This window comes from Carcharhinus amblyrhynchos, chromosome 24 (genome assembly GCF_965287045.1).
Source record: "Carcharhinus amblyrhynchos chromosome 24, sCarAmb.v2.hapA, whole genome shotgun sequence".
Classification (NCBI taxonomy): Eukaryota; Metazoa; Chordata; class Chondrichthyes; order Carcharhiniformes; family Carcharhinidae; genus Carcharhinus; species Carcharhinus amblyrhynchos.
In genome coordinates, this window is record NC_137347.1 from 20,594,100 (window position 1) to 20,618,358 (window position 24,259).

Consider the following 24,259-nt stretch of genomic DNA (forward strand, 5'->3'; position numbering starts at 1 on the left):
TCTAGCACACTCAAATTAATGTATCTTGGATTGAATAATTGGTTCTCCAGTAAATTCCAATTTAGTATAAGATGCCTAAGGTGCAAATGCAACTGCCTTTTACCCCTCTTCCTGAATTGCTTTCCCACTCAGATAAAGATTGCTGCTGCCCGAATTGGCTTATGCTCATTGTGGTAGTTTGGATACATCATGTAGGATAAAAAAGTAATGGTGTTATTGCTCCTGTAACCACAGGCAGCCATTCCAGTTGCCACTGGTTTCACAGTTTTTTGTTTAATCATTATTTGAGCAGCAAGCATCACTGGAAAGGGCCAGCATTTATTGTCCATCCTTCATCACCCTAAGAAGGTGTTGGTTGGCTTTCTTCTTTACCAGTACAGTCTACACACTTTGTTAGTGTTTTTTCAGTGAACCAAAGGTACTATAGCGATAGATTCCCTTTGCCATGCCCAGGTATGACTATTGCGATTTGTCAAGTTGGACCTGAAGGAATTACCAAGAGTGCGCAAAACCCATATTATTTTGGCTGAACTTTGTTCTGTGGCAGGAGTAATGGAGTCTTCCACAAATGTGGAAGGTAATACAGTACTCAGCACCGTTCAAAAAGCCATCGCTCGCTATCTGTTGGCAATCTCATTTCAGGAACATGCATTAAGCAGGTCTGGACAGTTTCAAGAAGTGTGGTGTGACACATAGAGAATTTTGCAGCTGGTCTTCATTTAAATAATGTCACAATGTAAAGTGACCTTTTGCAAAGCTGCAACAAGGTCGACTGCTTCAGTAAGTTGCCTAAAAACTGGCCAGGGAACAAATTTATCTCACTGTTGATGTTCACATTTGAAGAGCACTAGACCACTGTACTAATGCCTGTGGAACAATATCCCAGTGGTGGTTCAGAATTGGGGAAAATTCAGGGAGGCAGTGGAAGATCTTAAACATAAGAATAAAAAAAGCTACCTATTACTTAGCTGGACTAGTTTGCTTACATAGCAACATTAATCCACTGTATGTGAAATGCTTGGGGCATTTCTGAGTATTGTGATGGCGTGCTTTTAAATGTTTTTTTTGATTTTATCTTTGTGTTATTCATTCCTGCTCTAATTTTCTTTCTTTCTTTCCATGGTAAATAATTAGAATATTGGACAAGAAAAGTAACCCATCATGAATCACCTTCTTGAAGAAAGTAAAAATGTGTGGAGAGAAGAAAAACATTTACTGGAAGACTATAGCATTTTAAAGAATTAAAACACATGTCTGATAGTTGGAGTGAATCCCATGCAGCATCATAATGTGACTAGTTCATCAAAGCGAACACATCACTAACAAGATACTTAAAAGGTTTTGATAAAAAATACAATGATTAATAAGATCATAGAAAATGCTACCAGTTTAACTGATAGGGTCTGATTCTGAGGTAGAAGTGCTTCCTGCTGGTATTCCTTAGGAGATGCAAATGCTGGAATTTGATTTGCTTTTTGCTCCTTTAGGATCTTCAACAGGAATTTTAAATTCTTTGGTGCAAAATGTGTGGAGTCAAATAAATTGCAGGTAGCCACGAAGAAGTGTTTTAGCTCTGCCTTTTCTACGTGTTCAATGAAATCATTGAGGAAATTGAGAAAGCATATGTCCACCTTGGAGGCAGGCCATTGGTCATCTTTGGGTCTTCGGACCATTGAATGGAAATAAGCAGTCTTTACACAATAGGAGTTGAGTTTAGACAGCTCCTTTGGGTACTGTTCTTTCAGGACATGAACAAGATACTTCATCAGTCTGAGACAGTTTTTCCTGGAGGAAAGAAATAGGACAGACAAAAAATAATAAATTCAGCATTTCCACATCTACATTGTTGAAAAATATCGCACAACAGATAGAGAAAATAATGAAAATAAATTGGTAATCTAAAATGAAGCATAGTTAAAGTTAGCAAGTAAGAGCTGAGCATAACTTGGGAAACCTGACATTAAATATTACTTTACAATCTTTTATTTTTCTATATGCACCAGAAAAGCATACCAAAAATAAAAGCATGGACCATATCATGGTCAAACACATCTTACATTGTTCTCTTTGTTACCAATAAATTTGAAAAATAACTGGGAAATGCTAGTAAACTGCAATTAATTTTGATGTTCAGCTATACAAGGAAAGGTTTGACCAGAGCATAAGAGTGCTCTAAAATATATGCAGCAACGATGGATCATTGGTTGGCATTACAATGACACACACACACAGGCATGCACACGCACAAACAGGTTACATTATTATATCTAAAACGCAAGTCTTTTCTCATTCATTTTTATTACACCAAATATTGTTTCTGGTGCAACAGGAAAACAAAAATGGAAGAAAATGATTACATCAGTAGATATTTATGACCTCTGCTCTTGCTTACGATAGTTTCAGATTCAGTTGTCCCAGTACTTTCCTGGAAGGCTTCATATCTTCCACCCACTGCATACTTCACTCATCTCAAGTTCTGCTGCTCATATTGTAATTTGAACAATGTCCTTTTAATCCATTGCCCCTGTGCTTGCTGACTTGTGCAACATCCCAAATTTAAAATGCCCATTCTTATGTTGAAATTCTTAACCCTCCCTTCTCTTTCTGTGTAAGCTGCTCCAGCCCTAAATCCACCAAGAATTGCCTACTGCTACTTAGTGTCCTAAAATGTGTAGATTAGATGGATTAGCCATGGTAAAAGTGTGAGTGACAGGGATGGGTGGGGGAGAGGACCTGGGTGCAATCCTTCTGTCAGAGACAGTCAGTGCAGACTTGATGGACTGAATGGCCTACTTCTATACTGTAGGGAGTCTATGATTCTATTCTCCAATTCTGGCTCTCTAGTTTACCCTGGCTCCCTTTATCCCATCATTGCAACTATGCTGTCTACATTCTAAACTCTGGAATTTCTTTCTTGAGTACCTAAACCCTTCTTTCCTCCTTTACAACTCCTCTTTGACCAGGCTATTCATCACCTGTCCTAATACGGGCTCCATGAACAAAGCTAATAGAATGTTATTGTTTATTGTGGGAGCTGAATATAGGACCAGTGAAATTATGCTTCAGTTTTGCAGGGCATTAGTGAGACCACATACGGGGTGCTGTGTACATCATTGGTCTCCTTATTTAAGTAAAGACGGAAATCCATTGGAAGTAGTTCAGAAGGCTTACGAGATGAATACCTGGAATGTCTTATTCCAGAGTTGGTCAGATGAGGAAAAGCTGGATAGGCTAGGCTTTTTTCCTTTGGAATTTAAATGAGTAGGAAATGACTTGATTGAAATATGTAACACCCTGAGGAGACTTGACAGGATGAATGTGGAAAGGATGTTTTCCCTTGTGAGAGAATCTAGAAGTAGGGGCCAATATTTAAAATGGTGTCACCCATTTAAGACAGTAATGAGAATTTTGTTTTTTTCTGAGGGTTGTGAGACTGTGGAATTCTCTTCCTCAAAAGGCAAAGGGTGGGACCTTGAGCATCCTCTTACCATCTATGAGATTGCCACCAAGAGCTCAAGATGCAATGAAACCCAGAAGTCGCCGATCTTGCCGGCAAGATCACGACTTCCAATTTTCGCCATCCTTTGCTGGCAACGTAATCAGCTTCACATTTATTGTGAATATGAACCTGATTTAAATATATTTTTATGGATTTACATTTCATTAACCTGCCCCCATGCCGTATATTGAGCACCCCCCCGCTGTATTTCCGAACCTCGCCGATGTGAGGTTTACAACAAGTTTACGCAGATAGGAACCTGTTGTGGGGACCCCATGGAAGGGCATAAAGGTAAGTATAACCTCTGGGGGAGAGGGACATGACCAGGCTGTGGCCTGTCAAAGGCCCTGAGCGCTGAATGACTCTGCTGAGTTGCTTGTCAGAGCCAACCTGTGCTGGGGGTAGTGCCAGGAGTGGACCCCAGTGGGACTCTTATGTGTAAGGAAGAGAAGGGGTTGCCAGCATTGACTGTGTGGGTTGGGGGAATCCAATGTTCGAGGGTGTGTGTGTGTGTGTGTGTGTGTGTGTGTGTGGGGGGGGGGGGGGGGGGGTGCTGGCACTGATTGATGGGGGAGGGGGGAGATATCAACTCTGATCGGGGGGTGAGGAGGAGGTGCCAAGTCTGATCAGTGGGGTGGCGGATTGAATGCTGACTCTGATCATTGGGATTGGGGAAGAGGTGCTGAGCACAATCAGGGGTTTGGAGGGAAGCCCCGAGGCATCCATACTGGTAGGACCATTCATGTTCCTTTAAACATGTTGTCCTTTAAACATGGCACCCCAATCTCAATGCAACTGGGCTTGTCCAGTGTGTTTAGGTCCCACCTCTTTACATGATGGCATTAAACTTGCCCACCTGTTTTTTCTGACAGGGTGTGCTAAGATTGCGAGAGAAAAACAACATGTTTCTCTGGGGGGAAACATGCCGTTTTTCTTGCCAGAACCAAATTCTGGTAAGATCATCCAAAGTGTCTAAATATCTCCAAGGCAGAAGTAGAAAGATCTTTGATAAGCAAGGCAGTGAAGGATTGGCAGGAATGTAGGATTGAGGTTACAGTCAGATCAGCGATGATCTTATTGAATCGCAGAGCAGGGTTGAGCGGTTGAGTGGCTCCTGCTTTATATGTTTGCATGTCAATTTTTGTTTGATAACAGTCCTAGGACATTCAACTATGTTAGAGCTGCTGTATAAATGTAGTTTGTTGCCGTTGTTCACCTGCAGCAGCGAACTGCTCCCTTCTCACAGCAGTTCTTCATGGCACCATGGTTCATCAATAAACTCTTTTCAACATGAGAGAAGGAAATACGCCAGGTCTCTGCAACAACACAACATTGATCAGGAAGAGAAAAGCATACAGGTTGTGATTGAATTGTCTCTTAAAGATTTGATTTTGTGGGGATTTTCTTGTTTTATGCCTTAAGTTATGCACAGAAGTAAAACTGAATGTATAACACAAGCTACACCTGATATTAGGAACTTTATAATATTTGAATGGTTGCAGTACTTTCATCTCAAGCATTGACCATCAACATACCTTTAAACTCTCCTGTCAATGCCCTCCTGCGTGGGTGCTTTGGCACAAAGTAAAATGGCTGATGTTTCAAATCTCCCTTTGTTTTTTTACTGAGCCACTCCTCAATATTCATGCCATCGTCAGTACAATTTGGCCACTTCTGAAAAACCTCCAAAGCAAGAACAATGTCAATGGAAATATTCTGCTTTCTTTCACTGTTCCACAACAGCAGGGTGACAGCAGGGCTTCCCTGGGTTTTCCTCTGTAATTTCACACTCCAGTTCTCATGGCAACCTATTCAACCAGAGGTACACACAGAATAAACGGATATAATGACATAACTAGAGCAAACTGTTCATTTTGATTAATTTTGCCCACTCTTTTCTCCTCCTCCTTTTCCTGATTCATAGTCTCCAATGTTTTGTTAAACAGACCATTCCCCTTACATGACCAAGGAATATCCTTGTCAACAACCAATTTTATCCTCACCTGGTGTCTTAGTACATGATGTGGTGATGCCAGCATTGGACTGGGGTAGGCACAGTAAGAAGTCTCACAACACCAGGTTAAAGTCCAACAGGTTTATTTGGTAGCACAAACTTTTGGAGTGCTGTTCCTTCATCAGGTAAGTGGAGAGTTGGGTTCACGAACAGGGCATATATAGACACAGACTCAATTGCAAGATAATTTTGGAATGCAAGTCTTAACAGGTAATCAAGTCATTACAGGTATAGACAATGCAAGTGGAGAGAGGGTTAAGCGCAGGTTAAAGTGTGAATTGTCTCAAACAAGGACAGTTAGTAAGATTTTGCAAGCCTAGGCAAGTTGTGGGGGTTACAAGTGGTGTGACATGAACCCAAAATCCTGGTTGAGGCCATCTCATGTGTGCAGAACTTGGATATCAGTTTCTGCCTGGCGATTCTGTGTTGTTGTGTGTCTTGAAGGCCGCCTTGGAGAATGCTTACCTGAAGATCAGAGGCTGAATGTCCTCAACTGCTGAAGACAGGAAGGGAACACTCCTGCCTGGTGATTGTCGAGGGTTCCATTCATCCGTTGTCATAGTGTCTGCATGGTCTCACCAATACCTTGGGACATCCTTTCCTGCAGCGTATCAAGTAGACAACATTGGCCAAGTTGCAAAAGTATGTCCCGTGTACCTGATGGATGGTGTTCTCATGTGAGATGATGGCATCCATGTCAATGATCTTGCATGTCTTGCGGAGGTTGCTGTGGCAGGGTTGTTTGGTGTTGTGGTCGCTGTTCTCCTGAAGGCTAGGTAGTTTGCTGCAAACAATAGTCTGTTTCAGATTGTGCGGTTGTTTGAATGCAAATAGTGGGGATGGCCTTGGCGAAATGTTCATCTTCATTGATGATATGTTGAAGGCTCCGAAGAAGCCTCTCTGCTCCAGGGAAGACTGGACAATGAAGGGCACTCTGTTCACTGTGTCCCATGTTTGTCTTCTGAGGAACTCGGTGCAGTTTTTCGCTGTGGCGCATCGGAACTGTCGTTCGATAAGTCGAGCACTATATCCTGTTCTTACAAGGGCATCTTTCAGCATCTGTAGGTATCTGTTGTGTTCCTCCTCATTTGAGCAGGTTCTGTGTATACGGAGGGCTTGTCCATAGAGGGTGGCTTCTTTAATGTGTTTAGGATGGAAACTGGAGAACTACCACTGCAAGAAAGTCCATTGTTAACTTGTCAAATTATACCCTTCAACCAGATAAAAGTGAAGTTCTCAGCTGAGGGTTCAATTTCTGCCGCACCACCAAAATAGATCCCATCAGTCTCGCAGTGGACACAGAGGAATTCATCAGTGGAACAAGGCTCCGGGTGTTCTTCCACAAACCCCAAGAGGCCAACAGCGGACCCAATGAGACAGCCAATGAACTGAAACAGCTGACAGATTGGTGCAGCAACCAAAGAAGAAAGAGTGGAATTGGACCCCTCCATAAAGCTGCTACCCTCAACTCAACATGTTTGCCCAAACCGTCAGGAGATGCGTCAATTACATGACAGCCCTGAATGTCACCTAAGCACAATGCAACGCCATCTGTGCTCTCAAGACCAACCGCAGCGTTGTCATCAAACCAGCAGACAAAAGAAGGGGTCACTGTCACACTGAGCAGAATGGATTACTTCAAAGAGTACCGACAACTGAACAATGAGGAAAACTACAGACAGTTACCCGCAGATCTGACCAAAGAACATACCCACCAACTCAACAGACAGATTAAGACTTTTGATCCAGACGTTCAGAGCACTCTCCATACTCTAATCCCACTTATTCCCCACGTTGGAGATCTCTACTGCCTCCCGAAGGTACACAAGGCCAACACACCCAGCCATCCTACTGTATTAGACATTGGGACTCGGTGTAAGAACCTCTCCGGCTATGTCGAGAGCATCATGAAACCCATCATACAAGGAACCCCCAGCTTCTGTCACGACACTACAGACTTCCTACAGAAACTCAGCACCCATGAGGCAGTTGAACCAGGAACACTCCTTGTACAATGAATGTCTTGGCACTCTACACCAGCATCCTCCATGACGATGGCATTGCTGCAGCTGCCTCAGTACTCAACGCTGACAACTGCCAATCTCCAGATGCAATTCTACAATTTATCCGCTTCATCCTGGACCACAACATATTTACCTTCAACAACCAGTTCTTCATCCAGATGCACAGAACAGTCATGGGGATCAAGTTCGCACCTCAATGTGCCAACATCTTCATGCACAGGTTCGAACAAGGCTTTTTCACCACACAGGACCTTCAACCGACGTTATGCACTAGATATATCGATGACATTTTCTTCCTTTGGCCTAATGGCGAAGAAACTCTGAAACAACTACATGATGATATCAACAAGTTCCACCTCACTATGAACTACTCTCCAGAATCAGTTGCATTCTTGGACACATGAATCTTCATCAAGGATGGTCAGCTCAGCACTTCACTGTACCACAAGCCCATGGATAACCTAATGATGCTCCTTTCCTCCAGCTTCCAACTTAAACACGTTAAGGAAGCCATCCCCTATGGACAAGCCATCTGTATACATAGGATCTGCTCAGACGAGGAGGAACACAACAGACACCTACAGACGCTGAAAGATGCCCTTGTAAGAACAGGATATGGCACTTGACACATCAATCAACAGTTCCGGCGCGCCACAGGAAAAAAACCGCACCAACCTCCTCAGAAGACAAACAAGGGATACGGCCAACAGATTACCCTTCATCGTCCAGTACTTCCCCGGAAAGAGGAAGCTATGACATCTTCTTCGGAGCCTTCAACATATCATTGATGAAGACGAACATCTTGCCAAGGCCATCCCCACAACCCCACTACTTGCCTTCAAACAACCATGCTACCTCAAGCAGAACATTGTTCTCAGCTAACTACCCAGCCTTCAGGACCATGACACTAGACAATCCTGCCACAGGAACCTCTGCAAGGCATGCCAGATCATTGACATGGATGCCATCATCTCACATGAGAACACCATCCATCAGATACAAAGTATATACTCTTGTGACTTGGCCAACATTGTCTATCTGATACGCTGGAGGAAAGGATATCCCGAGGTGTGGTACATTAGCAAGACCATGCAGACGCTATGTCAATGCCTGGTGACTGCTCGGCAATCACCAGGCAGGTGTGTTCCCATCTTGTTGGGGAACACTTCAGCAGTCGAGGGCATTCAGCCTCTGATCTTTGGGTAAGTTTTCTCCAAAGCAGCCTTCAAGACACAGGACAATGCAGAATCACCAAGCAGAAACTGATAGCCAAGTTCCGCACACAGTGGATGGCCTCAACCGGGATCTTGTGCTCATGTCGCACCACCGTAACTCCCATGACTTGCCTGGGCTTGCAAAATCTTACCAGCTATCCTAGCTTGAGACAATTCACATCTCTTAACCCTCTTTCCTCTCACATTGTCTAGACCTGTGAAGACTTGATTACCTGTTAAGACTCACATTTCAACCATTAACTTGCAATTGAGTCTCTGTCTATATATGCCATGTTTATGAACCCAACTTTCCACTCAACAACAGAGCAACACTCTGAAAACTCCTGCTGCCAAGTCCTGTTGGACTTCAACCTGGTGCTGTGAGACTGATGTCTTAGTACGGGCAGTTTCCATGAAAAATCATTGAACAGTGATCGTTTTATTGGTGGGGAATATTGCTGATCGCGTATTCCCTAGTCTGGTCATTTTATAATATATTCATGGGATCTGCGCATTGCTGGCTAGACCAACATTTTTTGTCCATCTCTAATTACCATTGAGATGTTGGTGGTAATCTGCCTTCTTGAAGTGCTGAGGTCCATGTAGTGGAGGTAGACCCACAATGTTATAAGGAGGGAAGTTCAAGGATTTTGACCCAGCAACAGTGAAGGAATGGCAATATATTTCCAAATCAGGGTGGGGTATGGCTTGGAGGGGAACGTCCAGGTGGTGGTGTTCCCGTGTGTCTACTGCCTTTTTCCTTCTAGATAGTAGCGTTGTGAGTTTGGCAGCGGCTGTCTGAGGAGCCTTGGTGAGTTCCAGCAGTGCATTTTATAGATGGTACACACTGTCGCCACTGTGCACCAGTGGTGGACAGAGTGAATGATTGTGGATGGGGTTGCAATCAAGCAAACTGGGGTTATAGGGATAAGTCCTGGGTGGGATTGTGGTCGGTACAGACTCGATGGACAGTATGGCCTCCTTCTGCACTGTTTGATTCCATGATAAAAAACACACTATATCTATATTTGCAGACTTTCATTACACCTCCCCCTTTTAAAAAATGAATGAATGTGAAAAAATTTCCAAAGCCTTTAATTTTCTCCCCATAAAGCCATAGTTTTTTTCTCTATAAGATATATATATATTCTGTATATATATTATTACATCTAAGCATGGAAAGTTAAACAGTAGTATAGTCCAGTTAAGCCTTCCTTTTGAAATGTTGAACATTCTATCTTTTTATGTCAAAGTCATAATAAAACATCTGTAATCACATTCTCTCTTCCTGTCACATGTATAATCTTCAAATTAAATGGTTGTAATAATAAGCTCCATCGAAACAGATTTGGATTTATACCCTTAAACATATTCCAGAAATTTCAATGGATTATTCTCAGTGTAAATAATTGCCTACTATAGGCTGGAGTTTGACTCTGCCCCTCACTGTCTGCATGCCTCCAATTTACCTGGAACCGCTGTGAAGTTGTATGAATGAAATAATGGCATGATGGAAAAATTGGTCAAGTATTTGGTACAAAGTAAGGAAAACTGACCCTGCATAACGTAAGACATGAATAAGACCAGAGAAGGCCAAGTTATGCCTGATCTCTGTAAGACCTGATAAGGCTGACTCCACATAACTTAGGGCTGGAGGAGTGAGGCGAGATAAGGTCAGAAATGATGAAGTCATCGGCCTTCTTCTATTGATGAGACAAAGTTTTAGAAGGTCAGCAGGCTGTACCATGATTCATTGCTGATGACGCTTTAATTGTTCAAAATTCTGAATAGTTGATAATGATTATGTATAAATACTGAACTGATTCTTTATGTTAGGGCGGACTTGAAAGCAGAATTAGCAAGTCGTAACGATGGCTCTCTGAACTCAAGTTTTTGCCAATACTGCATGCAGTGTTTTGTAAATAAAGACAAGTTATTTTGTTGGAACAAACTTTGTTGAGTCTCTCTATCACAGTCAAGAAGCACGAAAATTTCCAGTTCAACACCTCATGATATGAAACTTGTCTGTGGGACAGCCATGCATACCAATTGTGCCCTTGCCCTTCCCTGCAGCAGGTGTACACCATGCTTCCAATGATTACCCCTGCTCCAGGTTTAATGCTCTTCTGCGCGGTCTAATTTCACTAACCTCAGACTGTAAGGTCCACATAGTCCCTGGACTGCCTGTCATCTGTGTTCCCATTTTGCAGCAGGAATGTCTGCACTCTCTGACTCCTGTCTGCCAGCTCCTTAACCTTGAGTCTTGAGATTGGTTCTCATTTCCAAAGAGGATTAAGGACAAGAGTGACCCTCCTAAACCATACCACCCCAAATTCTAAGTCCTAGTGCGAACCTTCCCTAATGTGACACATTAACAAGCTCCCATCCCATATCCTGGAGTTCTGCGTGCAACCCCTTCCAGTAAATAATGTGTTATCCCTTTGATCCTCTTCTTTGGCAACATTTCATGCAGCCTTGTCAGGTTCTAACTTCCCATCCCTCAGTCTTCCTTCTGCGTTCCATTATATGTCATCCTTATCCACCTCCTTGACCTTCTGCTTGCCACCCTTGCACAGTCCACATTGCCCTCCCCTTGTGTTTGCCCTCCACCCTACTTCTTTTGCACAGTCTTCCTTCTACATTGCGTCCCTTGTTTTCAAAATGACACCCACCCCCCTCCCTGACACCTCGCACCTCACCCTGATTATGCTTTGGTCTGTTGAAGCAGTGGTTGCATAAATCCCACAGCACAATGCTGTCCAGGCAGGCAGGTGTGTGGTACTGGGAGCAGAAGGCCCCTGCACACCCAACTCCAGGCACAGTACTGACGTGAATCAGTGAAACTGGAGGTCCCATGAGTCTAGCAGCACAGTGTTGTCCAGACAGTCCAGCTGAGCATGGAGAGCACAATCAGTTTGCCTCAGTAGAGTGGTGTTCAATGCAGCAGGAATGGTGCCACGCTATGGCAGGTAGACTGTGGATGTTGCATTCAACTTGAAGTCTCAAGTGAACTGAGGCCTGCCTTTTGTGCATCACACCTTATCAAAATGGGTTTGAAGCTGATATGATATCCTACTGGCATGATGCTGTTTTAAAGTGTATTCATGAGATGCAAATGGCCATTATGTCACCAAGCAAGTGGAGAACAAACTGCCATTTGGAGAATTTCAAACTGTTGCTAATTCGGTGGGTTTCTGACTTTTCAATGGCCACTGCATTCCCCACTCCTGCCCACTATCAGACCATCCACTGGCTGAATGGGAAAATTCCACCCTGTGTGTGATGGGGACCTCCTGAAGTGTCACAAGGTTGAATCCAAATGCTGCTTATCACTTGAATTTTACACGCTTGGCTTGCATTTCTTAAGCAACTGATGTATCATGTACAAGTGAGCTATTCCATTTCCAGCATGAATTATGCTTTCTTGTTGGTATAGTGCAGCACAAATGACAGCAATCAGATGATTGTACATTTCTGGTTAGAGGAATGGTGACCTACCAACATGGAGTCAGATGGAAAATAACTTTTAAAGTTTATTTATTAGTCACAAGAAATGCTTACATTAACACTGCAATGAAGTTAATGTGAAACTCCCCCAGTTGCCACACTCCAGCATCTGTTTGGGTCAATGCACCTAACCAGCACGTCTTTCAGACTATGGGAGGGAACTGGAGCGTCTGGAACAAACCCACGCAGACACGGGGGGAACGCACAAACTCCACACAGACAGTGACCCAAGCAGGGGGCCCTGGCGCTGTGAGGCAGCAGTGCTAACCACTATGCTGCTCCTTCTTTGAGTGTAAAAATCTCAGTTTTTGCCGATTATTTTTTCTTATCTTGTCTGATCGCTGAGATCTAAGTTTTGATAGCAGATAGGAGAAACACATCTGTTTCTATGCCTCTGCCAAGGCTAGACTGAGCCAACCACTACAACATACACAAGAAAGAGTCTTAGGGCTACTTTCCTTCTGTTTCTCCAGTGAACATACCCTCTGTTCTGAAGGACACCACTATGTGCACAAGCACACTCCTCACTACTCATCAACACTTTGCATTCATACTCTAAAAAACTGAAGTATTGCAACACCCCAGGAATAAAAAATAAGTAATTGAATTGTGTTGCATTGTAAGGCTTGCAGAAAGAAATTGACTTGGTGTTAAAAGGAACTGATTATAATCCTTTCTTTGTTTCAAATACACTTTGATAAAATGTTATTTAAAGAGAAATCTTTTATATATTTTCTATTTTGTAAACTAACCTTTGTACGAAGTCCTGAGAAACTGTTTTATCAGTGTTCGCAGTTCTTCAATCATTTTCGATGGTGATATTGTTTCACAATCATCAAGTAAGAACACTTTCAGGTCATTCCTTGGCATTCTACTAACAGACAGCTTGTAGAAGAGCCCAGAAAAGCCGTCCACTTCTGCCCACTTGATTCTAGGTAGTGGTATGGTCAGCATGACATCAAATTCATCAGGGGAAGATATCTGGGAACAACCAAACAGAAAAGTGGAACAAAAAATATTTTCCTCTTCTCATGGTGACTAGGATCTTTGATGAGTATTTTCAGCCATGCTCAAATTAGTTTCTGATCAATGAAATTGGCCATAATTCAGCATTGAACTTTGTTGAGATTGAATGATGTTTAAGATTGCATTAATTTACAACAGGGTGCTTTTTGATGTAGTGAAACAAGTTGGTGGAACAGTGCAGAAAGACTCAAACTTCATCTGGAACTTTTAAATATCAATGGATGCAAATGGGGAAAAATAAAAGTTACTTGCCCCACCCTGTCTCATTGCACACAAACCACAATGGTTCAATTTTGATAAAAAGATAATGAGGGGAAATGGCACCTTAATGGTATTGCCACTGATCTAGTAACACACTAGGATCAGGGTTCAAATCCCACCATGACAGATGGTGACATTTGCATTCAATAAATATCTGGAATTAATGATGACCACGAAACCATTGTCAATTTTTGTAAAAGTCCACCTGATTCACTCATTTCCTTTAGGTAAGGAAATCTGCCATCCTTACCTGGTCTGACACACATGTGACTCCAGACCCATTGCGATTGGTTAGCAAATCTTTCAAGAGCAATTAGAGATGGGCAGTAAATGCTGACCCAGTCAGTAATGCCCACATCTCATGAATGAATTTAAAAAATTATCTCCTTGAATAGCTCAGTTCATGAAGGCAGCATGTACTTGGGCCAAATAGACCATTAGACTCCATCACAATAAGAACAGAGAATACAACAAAATCTCAGCAGGTCTGGCAGCATCTATAAGGATGTCCAATTCCTTTTCTTTGTTGTACATTCTGATCTCAGTGACAATAGAGATACCACAATTGGAAAAGGAAAAAATCTGCCAGAATTCTCTGTCCTGGTGCCAGTGTACACATTTGGGGATATTAGGTAAGGTCACGATCAGAAATTGGATGTGATTCCTCAACAGTTGAATAACACACTACTTTTAACCGTTTAGGATCAATGTAAAGAATGGCTGCTTGGGTGATATTTGAAGATGCTTGCAGACTTCAGCCATGATGGAAGTATCATCTTTGAGGAGAAGGGTATTTAAAGTTGTTAAAAGTAATTGCTCCGTTTGATAGAATCTCAAGACATTGACAGATCAAAGGTTTTTCATTAAAGTTATTTTTTCAGCTTCATTAGCATCTGCTCACATCCGCCTTTCCCAGCAACCAGAGTAAATAAATAACATGTTGTACGTGTTACTCTATCGGTGTAAGGGCTTCCTCAATGTTTGAGTGGATAAATATGTCACATGGCCAAACACTAGGATATCCCAGGTTCAGTCACAGGTCTGAAGGTATTAATCAATCTCACCCAGAGCGGTGATCTGATGCTACAATTTGTCTCAATGTCAGGCAGAGAAAATAATTTAGTCAGGGTTTCTGCTCCTGATTGGTATCTAGTGAATATTATTAGAAAGGACACATATGTTTTAACATCAGGTTAGGCTTGGCTATGATTAAGGAACGATACAGCACAGAAAAAGCCCATTTGGGCTTTTATGCCTTTTCCAGCCCTTTGAAAAAGCTATCCACTTATTTCCAGTCCCCTGTTCTTTTTCCCTTTGGCCTGCTAATTTTCCTTTTCAAGTGTATATTCAATTCCATTTTGAAAGATATCATTGAAATTGCTTTCACCAGTTTTTCAGGCAGTGCAATCATTTGTAACCATAACAATTTCTGCACAATTTTTCTTTCCTCATCTACCTTCCGTTCTTTTAATCTCAATGTTTTCCAGCTACCAACACTCCTTACTTATCCTATCAAAACGTTTCACCATTTTGAACAGCCCTATTATCTTTCTCTGCTTCATAAAGAGAAAAGTCCCAGCTTCTCTCATCTTTTCATACAACCAAAATCCTGTGACATTAGACACTGCTGAATATGCAGTTTGTGTTCTCACCTATCTGCTATTCTTGTCCTTTTAGATGTGGGTTTGGAAGGTGCTTCCTAAGGAACCTTGGTGAGTTCCATCTACAAGATGCACTGTTTGCTATTTTTAGACATGTAGGTTTGCAATGGTTTAATTGAGATTTTTATGAATAAAGTATATTTTTGAAATAAAAAAAAGAATTTGTTTTCCCAGCCTCTCCTGACAGGGCAGACAAGGAACTACAGCAAGGAGCTGATCCGCCATTAGCCTGGCCTCTGCCATTATTTCCAAAATTTACCATTAACACAAGATACTGTTTTCAGCTGTCAGCTTGCTTATTTCACACCTGTAAAATGGGCATCTATTCATTGAAAATTGGAGCAAGGTGGTCATCTCAGTCATTGCATTAACACTGGAGGTCAATCTGAGGCACAGTCCAGTCCAGCCAGAAATTGACTCTTTAAACATGGAAATGTTGGCTCTACACAAATTGGAAGCCTCCAATTACAGTTGTCAGGTACAAATAGACAAAGCATGCACCTGCACAGTCTGATCACTTGTATTCAGCAGCCCTATCAGCAGTTGGTGAAGGATGTAGTGTGAGGCCACTCAAGAAAAAAATCATGCCAAAAGACTCTTAATTTTTTGATGGGTGCCAAGAGAAATGAAATGCCCCTCCTTGGATCTCTGTCAGAATTCTGATGGGTTGTCAGCCAGTCTGAAGCCCTCTGATCAAACCTGGAATTGCCCCACCTCTCAGGCTTGGGCCAGCTAGCTGCCTCCTCTTGGGAACCGGTTGATTTTTCATTCCCAGCACTGCGTAGTCAGCTCTCAACTTGGAAATGATATTTCAATAATCTTGAAATGTCTTGGGCCTTACAGTGGATGCCAGGGCAGGTGGCAATCATACTCCACAAAATTCGAGCCAATTAGCAGTGAAAGTCAAAGGGCAAGCCCACCCCCCACCTCACCTTTTCTATGCATTCCTGGATACATTCCTGACATCCAGCATCGTGAAGGCTATAGAGGGTCATTTAAAATTGAAAATGATTTACATTTTATAATCCAATTTACCATGAATTCAACCAGGGTCCATGAACATATTTTAGAAAACAAGGGAAAATGTTTCTTGCCACAAGCAAATCCATTGGCTACTCCACAATGCAACAAAATCACCGTGATTCCCCACTTGCACCCTACCTATAATGACTTCAGTGGGACACATGAGGTTGAACCCTCCTCTCGGTTCTTGGCCTGCTGGACATAGTTGGCTCCAGGACAAACTGTGATTTTGAACCCCACAAATAGTCCCACATGGTTACCTAATACGGTTTAGTCTAGGATGGGGCCTGTATCCTATAGAATACGCATGGGTGAGGTCATCTTGAAAAACATCTAGACCAAGTGAGGTCTTCGAAATCACAGTTCATCCCGAAGCCAACTATGCTCAGCGGGCTGAGAACTGAGGGAGTTCCAACTTCATGTGCCTCGCTGAAGTCATTCCATCATCCTACTCCTGTTCACCCCTGCACCACCCTGCCTCTGAGGTGAGCCACCTGGTATGACCAGAGACATTGCTGGGGTCTCAACCAACAAATAGCCTCACCCCAAAAGAGTGGAGTGAGATGGGGTGAATAATAACCCAGTCCCATCACCAATCCAGTGTTTTTTTTCCAATTCAATCAAATCATGTCCAATTCAGAGTCTCAACAAGCTGAGACATTCCCAATCCAAGCTGACAAGACAGGGCTCTCACCTCCTGTCTTGGCCTTGATCTACATGATCTAAGCTGATTGGAGTAGGCATTGCACCTCCTCCAAGGCTTGATCTCTTTTAAAAATTGCTTCAAATGAAGCTAAAATGTAACCTAATGACTTCAACAAAGTACAGCATGTCAATACTATGCTTGATCTTAGCCAAAAGGCCGAGAAGTGATAGCCAATCCAGTAGGATTATTGATACATCAGAAAATCCAGGCCTCTGTTCTTTAAATTATTTTTCTCCCTTCCCCAACCCTTCCTCCCACCTCCCCCACTCTTGCTGATATTAGTATTAATTTTTAAGGAACAAATCTGTGAGGATAATCTAGGGATTGCTCTCAGATTTTTCTTCTTACCTTTTTTGTCACCTGTCCCCATTAAAATATAGGCAATTGCAGATCTGAACTTGAAATTCACCAATCTTTAAGTACAATATAAAGATTTGCATTTACATAATGCCTTTCATGACTTCAGCACATCCCAAAACACTTTACAGGCAGTTCATAGAATCATAGAAACCCTACAGTATAGAAAGAGGCTATTTGGCCCATCGAGTCTGCACTGACCACAATCCCATCCAGCCCTACCCCAACACCCCCCCATCCCTACATATTTGCCCACTAATCTCTCTAACCTACACATCTCAGTACACTAAGGGGCAATTTTAGCATGGCTAATCAACCTAACCCGCACATCTTTGGACTGTGTTACTATTGCATTGTGAGAAACACAATAACAAATTTGCACACAGCAAGCACCCAAAAGCAATAATGTGACAGTAACCTGATTGATGTTGTACTAACCTTAACAAACTCATAGTAGCTTCCAGTAGTCAGTTTCGTAACATCTTTGAAACATGCATACTTCTCATTATTCCGAAGAAAGTCAATAAGCTGGTCAATCAAGCCATTGATAATTTCTGCAGCCAAAGATCTTTCATCGCGTTTGATGGTGAGCTTCTTTACAATCATTCGAATCCTTTTACTCATCTCTTTATTTTGTAATATTGGAGCAGGAGTTGTCTCTGCTGCTTTTTCTGTTGGCCCATGGAATCGTTGTCTTGGTGGAGGTTCAGTCTGGGAATGACTAACCTTGCCATTACTGTCCAGAACCTGCTCACTCATCATTTTCAGATTAGAGTTAGCTGAACAGCTGGAAAACTACAAGCAGCACAAAATATAATTTATAATTAATTGGTGAAGAAGGGATCTTTGATTGGTCACTTGGTAAAATTAGTATCTAATAGAAACATAACAGGTTTAATCCCCAGATAGTGCTGAGTTAGAACACAATTGGCTTCAGAAAACCAAATAAAGGAATATTCTCGGTTAGCTTTTCAATATAACATTACAATTTTATATACCTCTGTAAGATCTGCTCTCAGCCACAATCCAAGCCGAGAAACTCAAGTCTGTATGATATTTCCTCATAACTCAGATCCTAACATTGCGGGGGGGGGGGCAGTCATGTGATTCTTCTATGCACTGAGGTTTGAATGTCTCTCTTAAACAAGATGCAATATTCAAAGTGTGGTCTGATCATAGAATTATTAACTCCTCTGGTTGATATTTTATATATTTTGGATATATTATTAGAAATCTTTTAGCTTTTTTGAAGGCTGTTCTATAATGGTTGGACCTATTTAGAATTAATTTGACAAAGGCTTCTGGATCTTTTTAAACTTAATTTCTAGCTAGTTCAACAAGATTCGTGACATGTTTTTCCTCCTACGTGCACTTGTAAATTAAATTTCATTCGACAATTTTCTGCATATTTTGTCCATCTCATTCTGTAAGTTCTGAGTTACATCTTCCAATTTGACAATCCATCCTAAGGTGAAATCATCCTAAAATTGCCTGCTTTGTATTCAAGTTTTAGGAGCTATGACCACAGCGGGTCTACAGCAAGTCTTCTAAGAGCTAATAACCTAGAGCAAGGTAAGCCAGGGCCAGGCTGGCAGACCTTAGTGAAGGGAGTGATAGCTGGGGTGGGCAGGTAGCGGTGACAAGGGAACAGCTTGGGTGGGGACCTAATGAACCTTAACTGATCCATATGTGAGTAGGCTGCCAGGCACCTCCACAGGTAAATGACCCACAGGAATGGATGGGCAACACACAAGGCGCTTCTGCCATTATGCCCAATTTCAAATCTTCCATTTGCCATCCCACCTGAGTAGCCAAATAATTCAGCCTACGGTTCTGAATTATCTAATTGCCTTCACAAAACAGCTGTCCAGTGCCAGATAAGTAGGCTGCTTTTACAAATACATTTTAAGTATCATCAGTTGTGTTTTTGGGGCTGAATCTTTTTTTGTGTGTGTTTCTATTCCTTTTCATTTAGTTGGTCAGAAGGCTTTTTGCCCAGTGTCCTTTAGTATGTGCACAATTAAAATAATAAGTTTCCTAAATGCATTTTGGAGGAAGAGCAGGGATAGTGGAGGGATACCAGGCAAGTCAGCCAGAACCAGAGGAAAGCTGTGGCCACTTGTTGATGTCTTCTCTCTCACATTTACAGGCAGGGTACGTCTATCTAGCTACACAAAACTCTGGTTCGCAGGAAGCTAAACACCAAGATCAGTTATCTGATGTGGATAACATGTTGCAGAATTATATAAGCACAATAGCCAAAAACTGCTGTCAAAGTTTTTCTGTGCAAATAGCTCAGCAACCTCAGGCGAGAACAAATGCAAGATTAAACATGGAAATTATAAAGTTGTGATGAGAAATGCACCAATTCGCTGTTTGCTTAGCAAAATAAAATCCATGCAGCGGGTGAAGTTATTGTACTTGCACAACAGACATGAAGTAAGCTTGCCACAATAAGTTGAATTAGTTCATATCAAATTCAAACATCTTTTTAATGACGCATTAATTCTGGCACTGAAATGAATTATTATAGGTGTGAAGTCTCATTTGTTCAGGTTTTAATTGCTGTTGGAGATTTATTACTAGTTAATTACAAATTAGACGCTTTCTCCTGTTCTCTCTCTCTAATTCATTCATTCCCTCCCTTGTCAGACATGGCTCAGTTAGTAGCACTTTCATCTCTGAGCCATGAGGTTCTGGGTACAAGTCTAGCTTCAGGATTTCAGCTGTAGAATGCTTTGAGACATCTAGTGGTTGTAAAAAAGCACTATGTCATTGTCAGCCTTTATTTGCACTTCTCACCTAATTTGAATTCCATATCAAATCAGAAAGATAAATTCACCATTCTAACTCACAATTCCACATCAGTGCTTACACTATTAATCTCAATACTTCAATGACAGGTTGAGGACACAGTTGATTGCCTTGCTCAGTCAGATCCCAGGTGCCCTGTAGAGGGTTTTGTGCCATTTCCATCTCTCACAAACAGAAACTTGCAACTCAAAATATCACCAATATTCATTGAACAAGATCAAGTCTAATGGCAGAGATTGTTTGTTGACCAGTTGCAGCAAATTCTGAGCCATTAATGTAGCCTCCAGTGAAAAGTAGTTGACTTTGAGCTTTCCTTTAGGTAATGTCTTTGCAAATCTATCTATTCATGTTCTTTCTGTTTCCACCCTCCTGAACAAAGAATTGTACTTTGACACCTTCCATCATTGTATTCCAGGTGAGGTGATCTCATTACTTTGCTAAAACTACTTATTCAAAGAGAAAATGAAACTGACTAAAGTACCAAAGGCTTTCCTGATGTTTTCACAATCCCCTACCCACCTCATTCTTCTAGTATTAAGTTCATCTTGCCTTACAGTTGCAGTATTGGTCCCCCTTGTATCGCACAAGTGACCATAATTCAGAACTTAGCCTAATTAACTTGGTAGAATAATGATTATTTAATTTATCGATGCCAGTTTAAGTGTTAGAGCAATGAGGCACACCTGGAGATCCGGTGGGTTCATATCACCAATTACAGTGCTGATGTGAAATTTGGTTGTGTCATTACAGAGATGTTGAGTGGAGCAGACACTTCTCTAAAGTGGGAAAGGGAGCGAGGATTCTGTTTATTATTAGCAACTTGTTCAGAGCAGTGCAGGAATAGTTTGCTCATCTGTCCTTAGTCTAGAGTGTGGAGATCAAAGGAATGGAGATAAAAACATAAGAAATAGGAGCAGGAGTAGGCCATCTAGCCTGCCCTGCCATTCAATAAGATCATGGCTGATCTGAAGTGGATCAGTTCCACTTACCCACCTGCTCCCCATAACCCTTAATTCCCTTATCAATCAGAAATCTATCTACCCGTTACTTAAACATATTCAATGAGGTAGCCTCCATCACTTCACTGGGCAGAGAATTCCAGAGATTCATCACCCTCTGAGAGAAGAAGTTCCTCCCCAAATCTGTTCTAAACTGCCGCCCCCTTATTTTGAGGCTGTGCCCTCTAGTTCTGGTTTCCTTTCTAAGTGGAAAGAATCTCTCTACCTCTACCCTATCCAGCCCCTTCATTATCTTATATGTCTCTATAAGATCCCCCCTCAGCCTTCTAAACTCCAACGAGTACAGGCCCAATCTACTCAATCTCTCCTCATAAGCTAACCCCCTCATTTCCTGTATCAGCCTGGTGAACCTTCTCTGTACTCCCTCCAAGGCCAATATATCCTTTCGCAAATAAGGGGACCAAAATTGCACACAGTACTCCAGTTGTGGCCTCACCAGTGCCTTGTACAGTTGCAGCAAGACCTCCCTGCTTTTATATTTTATCCCCTTTGCTATAAAGGCCAACATTCCATTCGCCTTCTTGATCACCTGCTGCACCTGCAGACTGAGTTTTTGCTATTCGTCCCTCTGCACAGTAGCATGCTGTAACTTTTCACCATTTAAATAATATTCCATCCTACTATTATTTTTTCCAAAGTGGATAACCTCACATTTGCAAATGTTGTACTCCATCTGCCAGGTCCTCGCCCGCTCACTTAGCCTATCCAGATCTCTCTGCAGACTTTCCGTGTCCTCCACGCAATTCGCTTTTCCACTCATCTTTGTGTCATCAGCAAACTTTGTTACCCTACACTCAGCCCCCTCCTCCAGATCGTCTCTGCATATGGTAAACAGTTGAGGCCCCAGCTCCGATCCCTGCAGCTAGTCACCAACTGCCAACCAGAAAAGCACCCATTTATTCCAACTCTTTGCTTCCTGTTAGATAGCCAATCCTCAATCCACGCTAACTCTTTACCCCCAACTCCATGTACCCTAACCCTCTGTAGCAACCTTTTGTGAGGCACCTTATCGAACGTCTTCTGGAAATCTAAAAACACCACATTCACCAGTTCCTCTCTGTCTACCGCACTAGTCACATCTTCATAAAAATCCAGTAAATTTGTCAAACACGACTTCCCCTTCATGAATCCATGCTGCGTCTGCTTGATCGAACCATTCTTTTCTAGGTGTCCTGCTATTTCTTCTTTAATGATGGATTCTAGCATTTTTCCAACTACGGACGTTAAGCTAACCGGCCTGTAGTTACCCGCCTTTTGTCTGCTACCTTTTTTAAACAGCAGCGTAACAGTAGCTGTTTTCCAATCTGCCGGCACTTCCCCAGAGTCCAGCGGATTTTGATAAATAACTACTAATGCATCTCCTATTACTTCTGCCATTTCTTTCAGTACCCTGGGATGCATTCCATCCGGTCCCAGGGACTTGTCTACTTTCAGTCCCATTAGTCTACCAAGCACTACCTCTTTAGTAACAGTAATTGTATTAAGGACCTCATCTCCTACCAACCTTCTATTTTTAAAATTTGGTAAGCTATTTGTGTCCTCCAACGTGAAGACTGACACAAAAAACTTATTTAAAGTCTCAGCCATTTCCTCCTCTTCCACCATTAAATCCCCCCCTCTCGTCTTCCAAGAGCCCAACATTCACTCTAGCCACTCTCTTCTTCTTTATATATTTGTAAAAACTTTTACTATCATTTTTTATATTTAGAGCTGGTTTAATTTTATATTCTATCTTTCCTTTCTTTATCCCTTTCTTAGTCATTCTTTGTTGTTTTTAAATCTTTCCCAATCTTCTAATTCCCCACTATTTTTAGCCGCTCCGTACACATCAGTTTTTAATTTAATACTCTCTTTTATTTCGTTCGATATCCATGGCTGGTTATCCCTTTTCTTACAGTCCTTCTCTATCACTGGAATATATTTTACCTGAGTACTTAAAAAGATCTCCTTAAAAATCCTCCACTGTTCTTCAGCTGTCCTACCAACTAGTCTGTGCCCCCAGTCTACATTAGCCAATTCCGTCCTCATCTTATCATACTCCCCTCTGTTCAAGCAGAGGACACTGGTTTGGAACCTTACTCTCTCACCCTCCAACTGTATCAGAAATTCAACCATTTTGTGATCACTCGCCCCAAGAGGATCCCTCACAAGAAGATCGCTAATTCTACCTGCCCCTTTACACAGTACCAGATCCAAGATAACTTGCTCCCTTGTAGGTTCTATAAAATACTGTTCAAGGAAACCATCCTGACAGCATTCCAAGAACTCCTCCTCAAGTCCACCCACGTCCGACTTGAGTCAACCAGTCAATATGCAGGTTAAAATCCCCCATGATTATTGCCATTCCATTTTTGCATGCATCAATGATTTGCCTGTTTATATCCCACCCCACCTCAAAGTTATTATTTGGGGTCCTATAGATCACACCCACCAGTGACTTTCTCTCCTTACTATTCCTTATATCCACCCACAACAATTCCACGTTTTGCTCTTTGGAGCCTACATCGTCTCTCACTACCTGATATTATCCTTTATTAACAGAGCTACCCCACCTCCTTTTTCTTCCTGTCTATCCTTCTGAAATGTCTGATACCCCTGGATATTCAATTCCCAGTCCCAGTCACCCTGCAACCACGTTTCTGTAATGTAAAGAGGGGATTCTTACCCTTTAGAAATGCATCAACTTTTAAAACATTTTGACTCCACTGACAGCAACAAATATTTACCTAGTACAGGTAAAGGCAAGCGAAAAATAAACCTTATTAGAATATTAATAATAAACCCTTACTGTACAGCTTTGCTTCTTTCTGTTGACGGTAATCTACAACCTTATGCCAGCACAAGTAGTTTTATCAAATTCCTTCCTGTTTCCTCCTACTGCAGTTTCTGACGTCAATGATTACAGGATACACCTCACTGCCTTCGAGATGGTAACCACCAACAAAATTCAGGGTGACAAGTTGAGGGAGTGAAATGCTCTCCACCTCTTCAGCAAACATAACATGTATTCTTATGCAAAGTAATTATGCCAGTCTTATCAGGCTTCTTACTTTCTATTGAAATTCTTTAAGAGCAGTAGGTAACAGTACCCAAATGGCTTTGTGGTATAGCATAGTTTTGTGAATGCAATTTCA

General features: G+C 41.9%; 1 protein-coding gene and 1 pseudogene across 1 annotated transcript; both read right to left on the reverse strand.

Annotated features, from left to right (window-relative positions):
* Positions 1 to 948: 948 nt before the first annotated feature.
* Positions 949 to 23,963, reverse strand: LOC145357904 (cyclic GMP-AMP synthase). The gene is made up of 6 exons (XM_080211466.1): positions 23,914 to 23,963; positions 17,731 to 18,087; positions 13,011 to 13,239; positions 5,035 to 5,307; positions 4,716 to 4,815; positions 949 to 1,785 (listed from the first exon to the last, which is right to left on the reverse strand). Exons 2-6 carry the CDS (start codon positions 18,052 to 18,054, stop codon positions 1,332 to 1,334), a joined length of 1,380 nt encoding a protein of 459 aa, XP_080067592.1. The 5' UTR covers positions 18,055 to 18,087; positions 23,914 to 23,963; the 3' UTR covers positions 949 to 1,331.
* On the reverse strand, positions 16,947 to 17,103 carry LOC145358052 (U2 spliceosomal RNA; annotated as a pseudogene).
* Positions 23,964 to 24,259: the final 296 nt, after the last annotated feature.

What these genes read in the sequence shown, in the direction of transcription:
- LOC145357904 (XM_080211466.1), bottom strand. Translation starts at nt 18,054, where the DNA reads ATGATGAGTGAGCAGGTTCTGGACAGTAATGGCAAGGTTAGTCATTCC. An exon ending in GCTACTATGAGTTTGTTAAG is followed by an intron (nt 13,240 to 17,730) that starts GTTAGTACAACA and finishes GGTTGTTCCCAG; the next exon opens with ATATCTTCCCCTGATGAATT. An exon ending in ATTGACAGGAGAGTTTAAAG is followed by an intron (nt 4,816 to 5,034) that starts GTATGTTGATGG and finishes GTGTTGTTGCAG; the next exon opens with AGACCTGGCGTATTTCCTTC.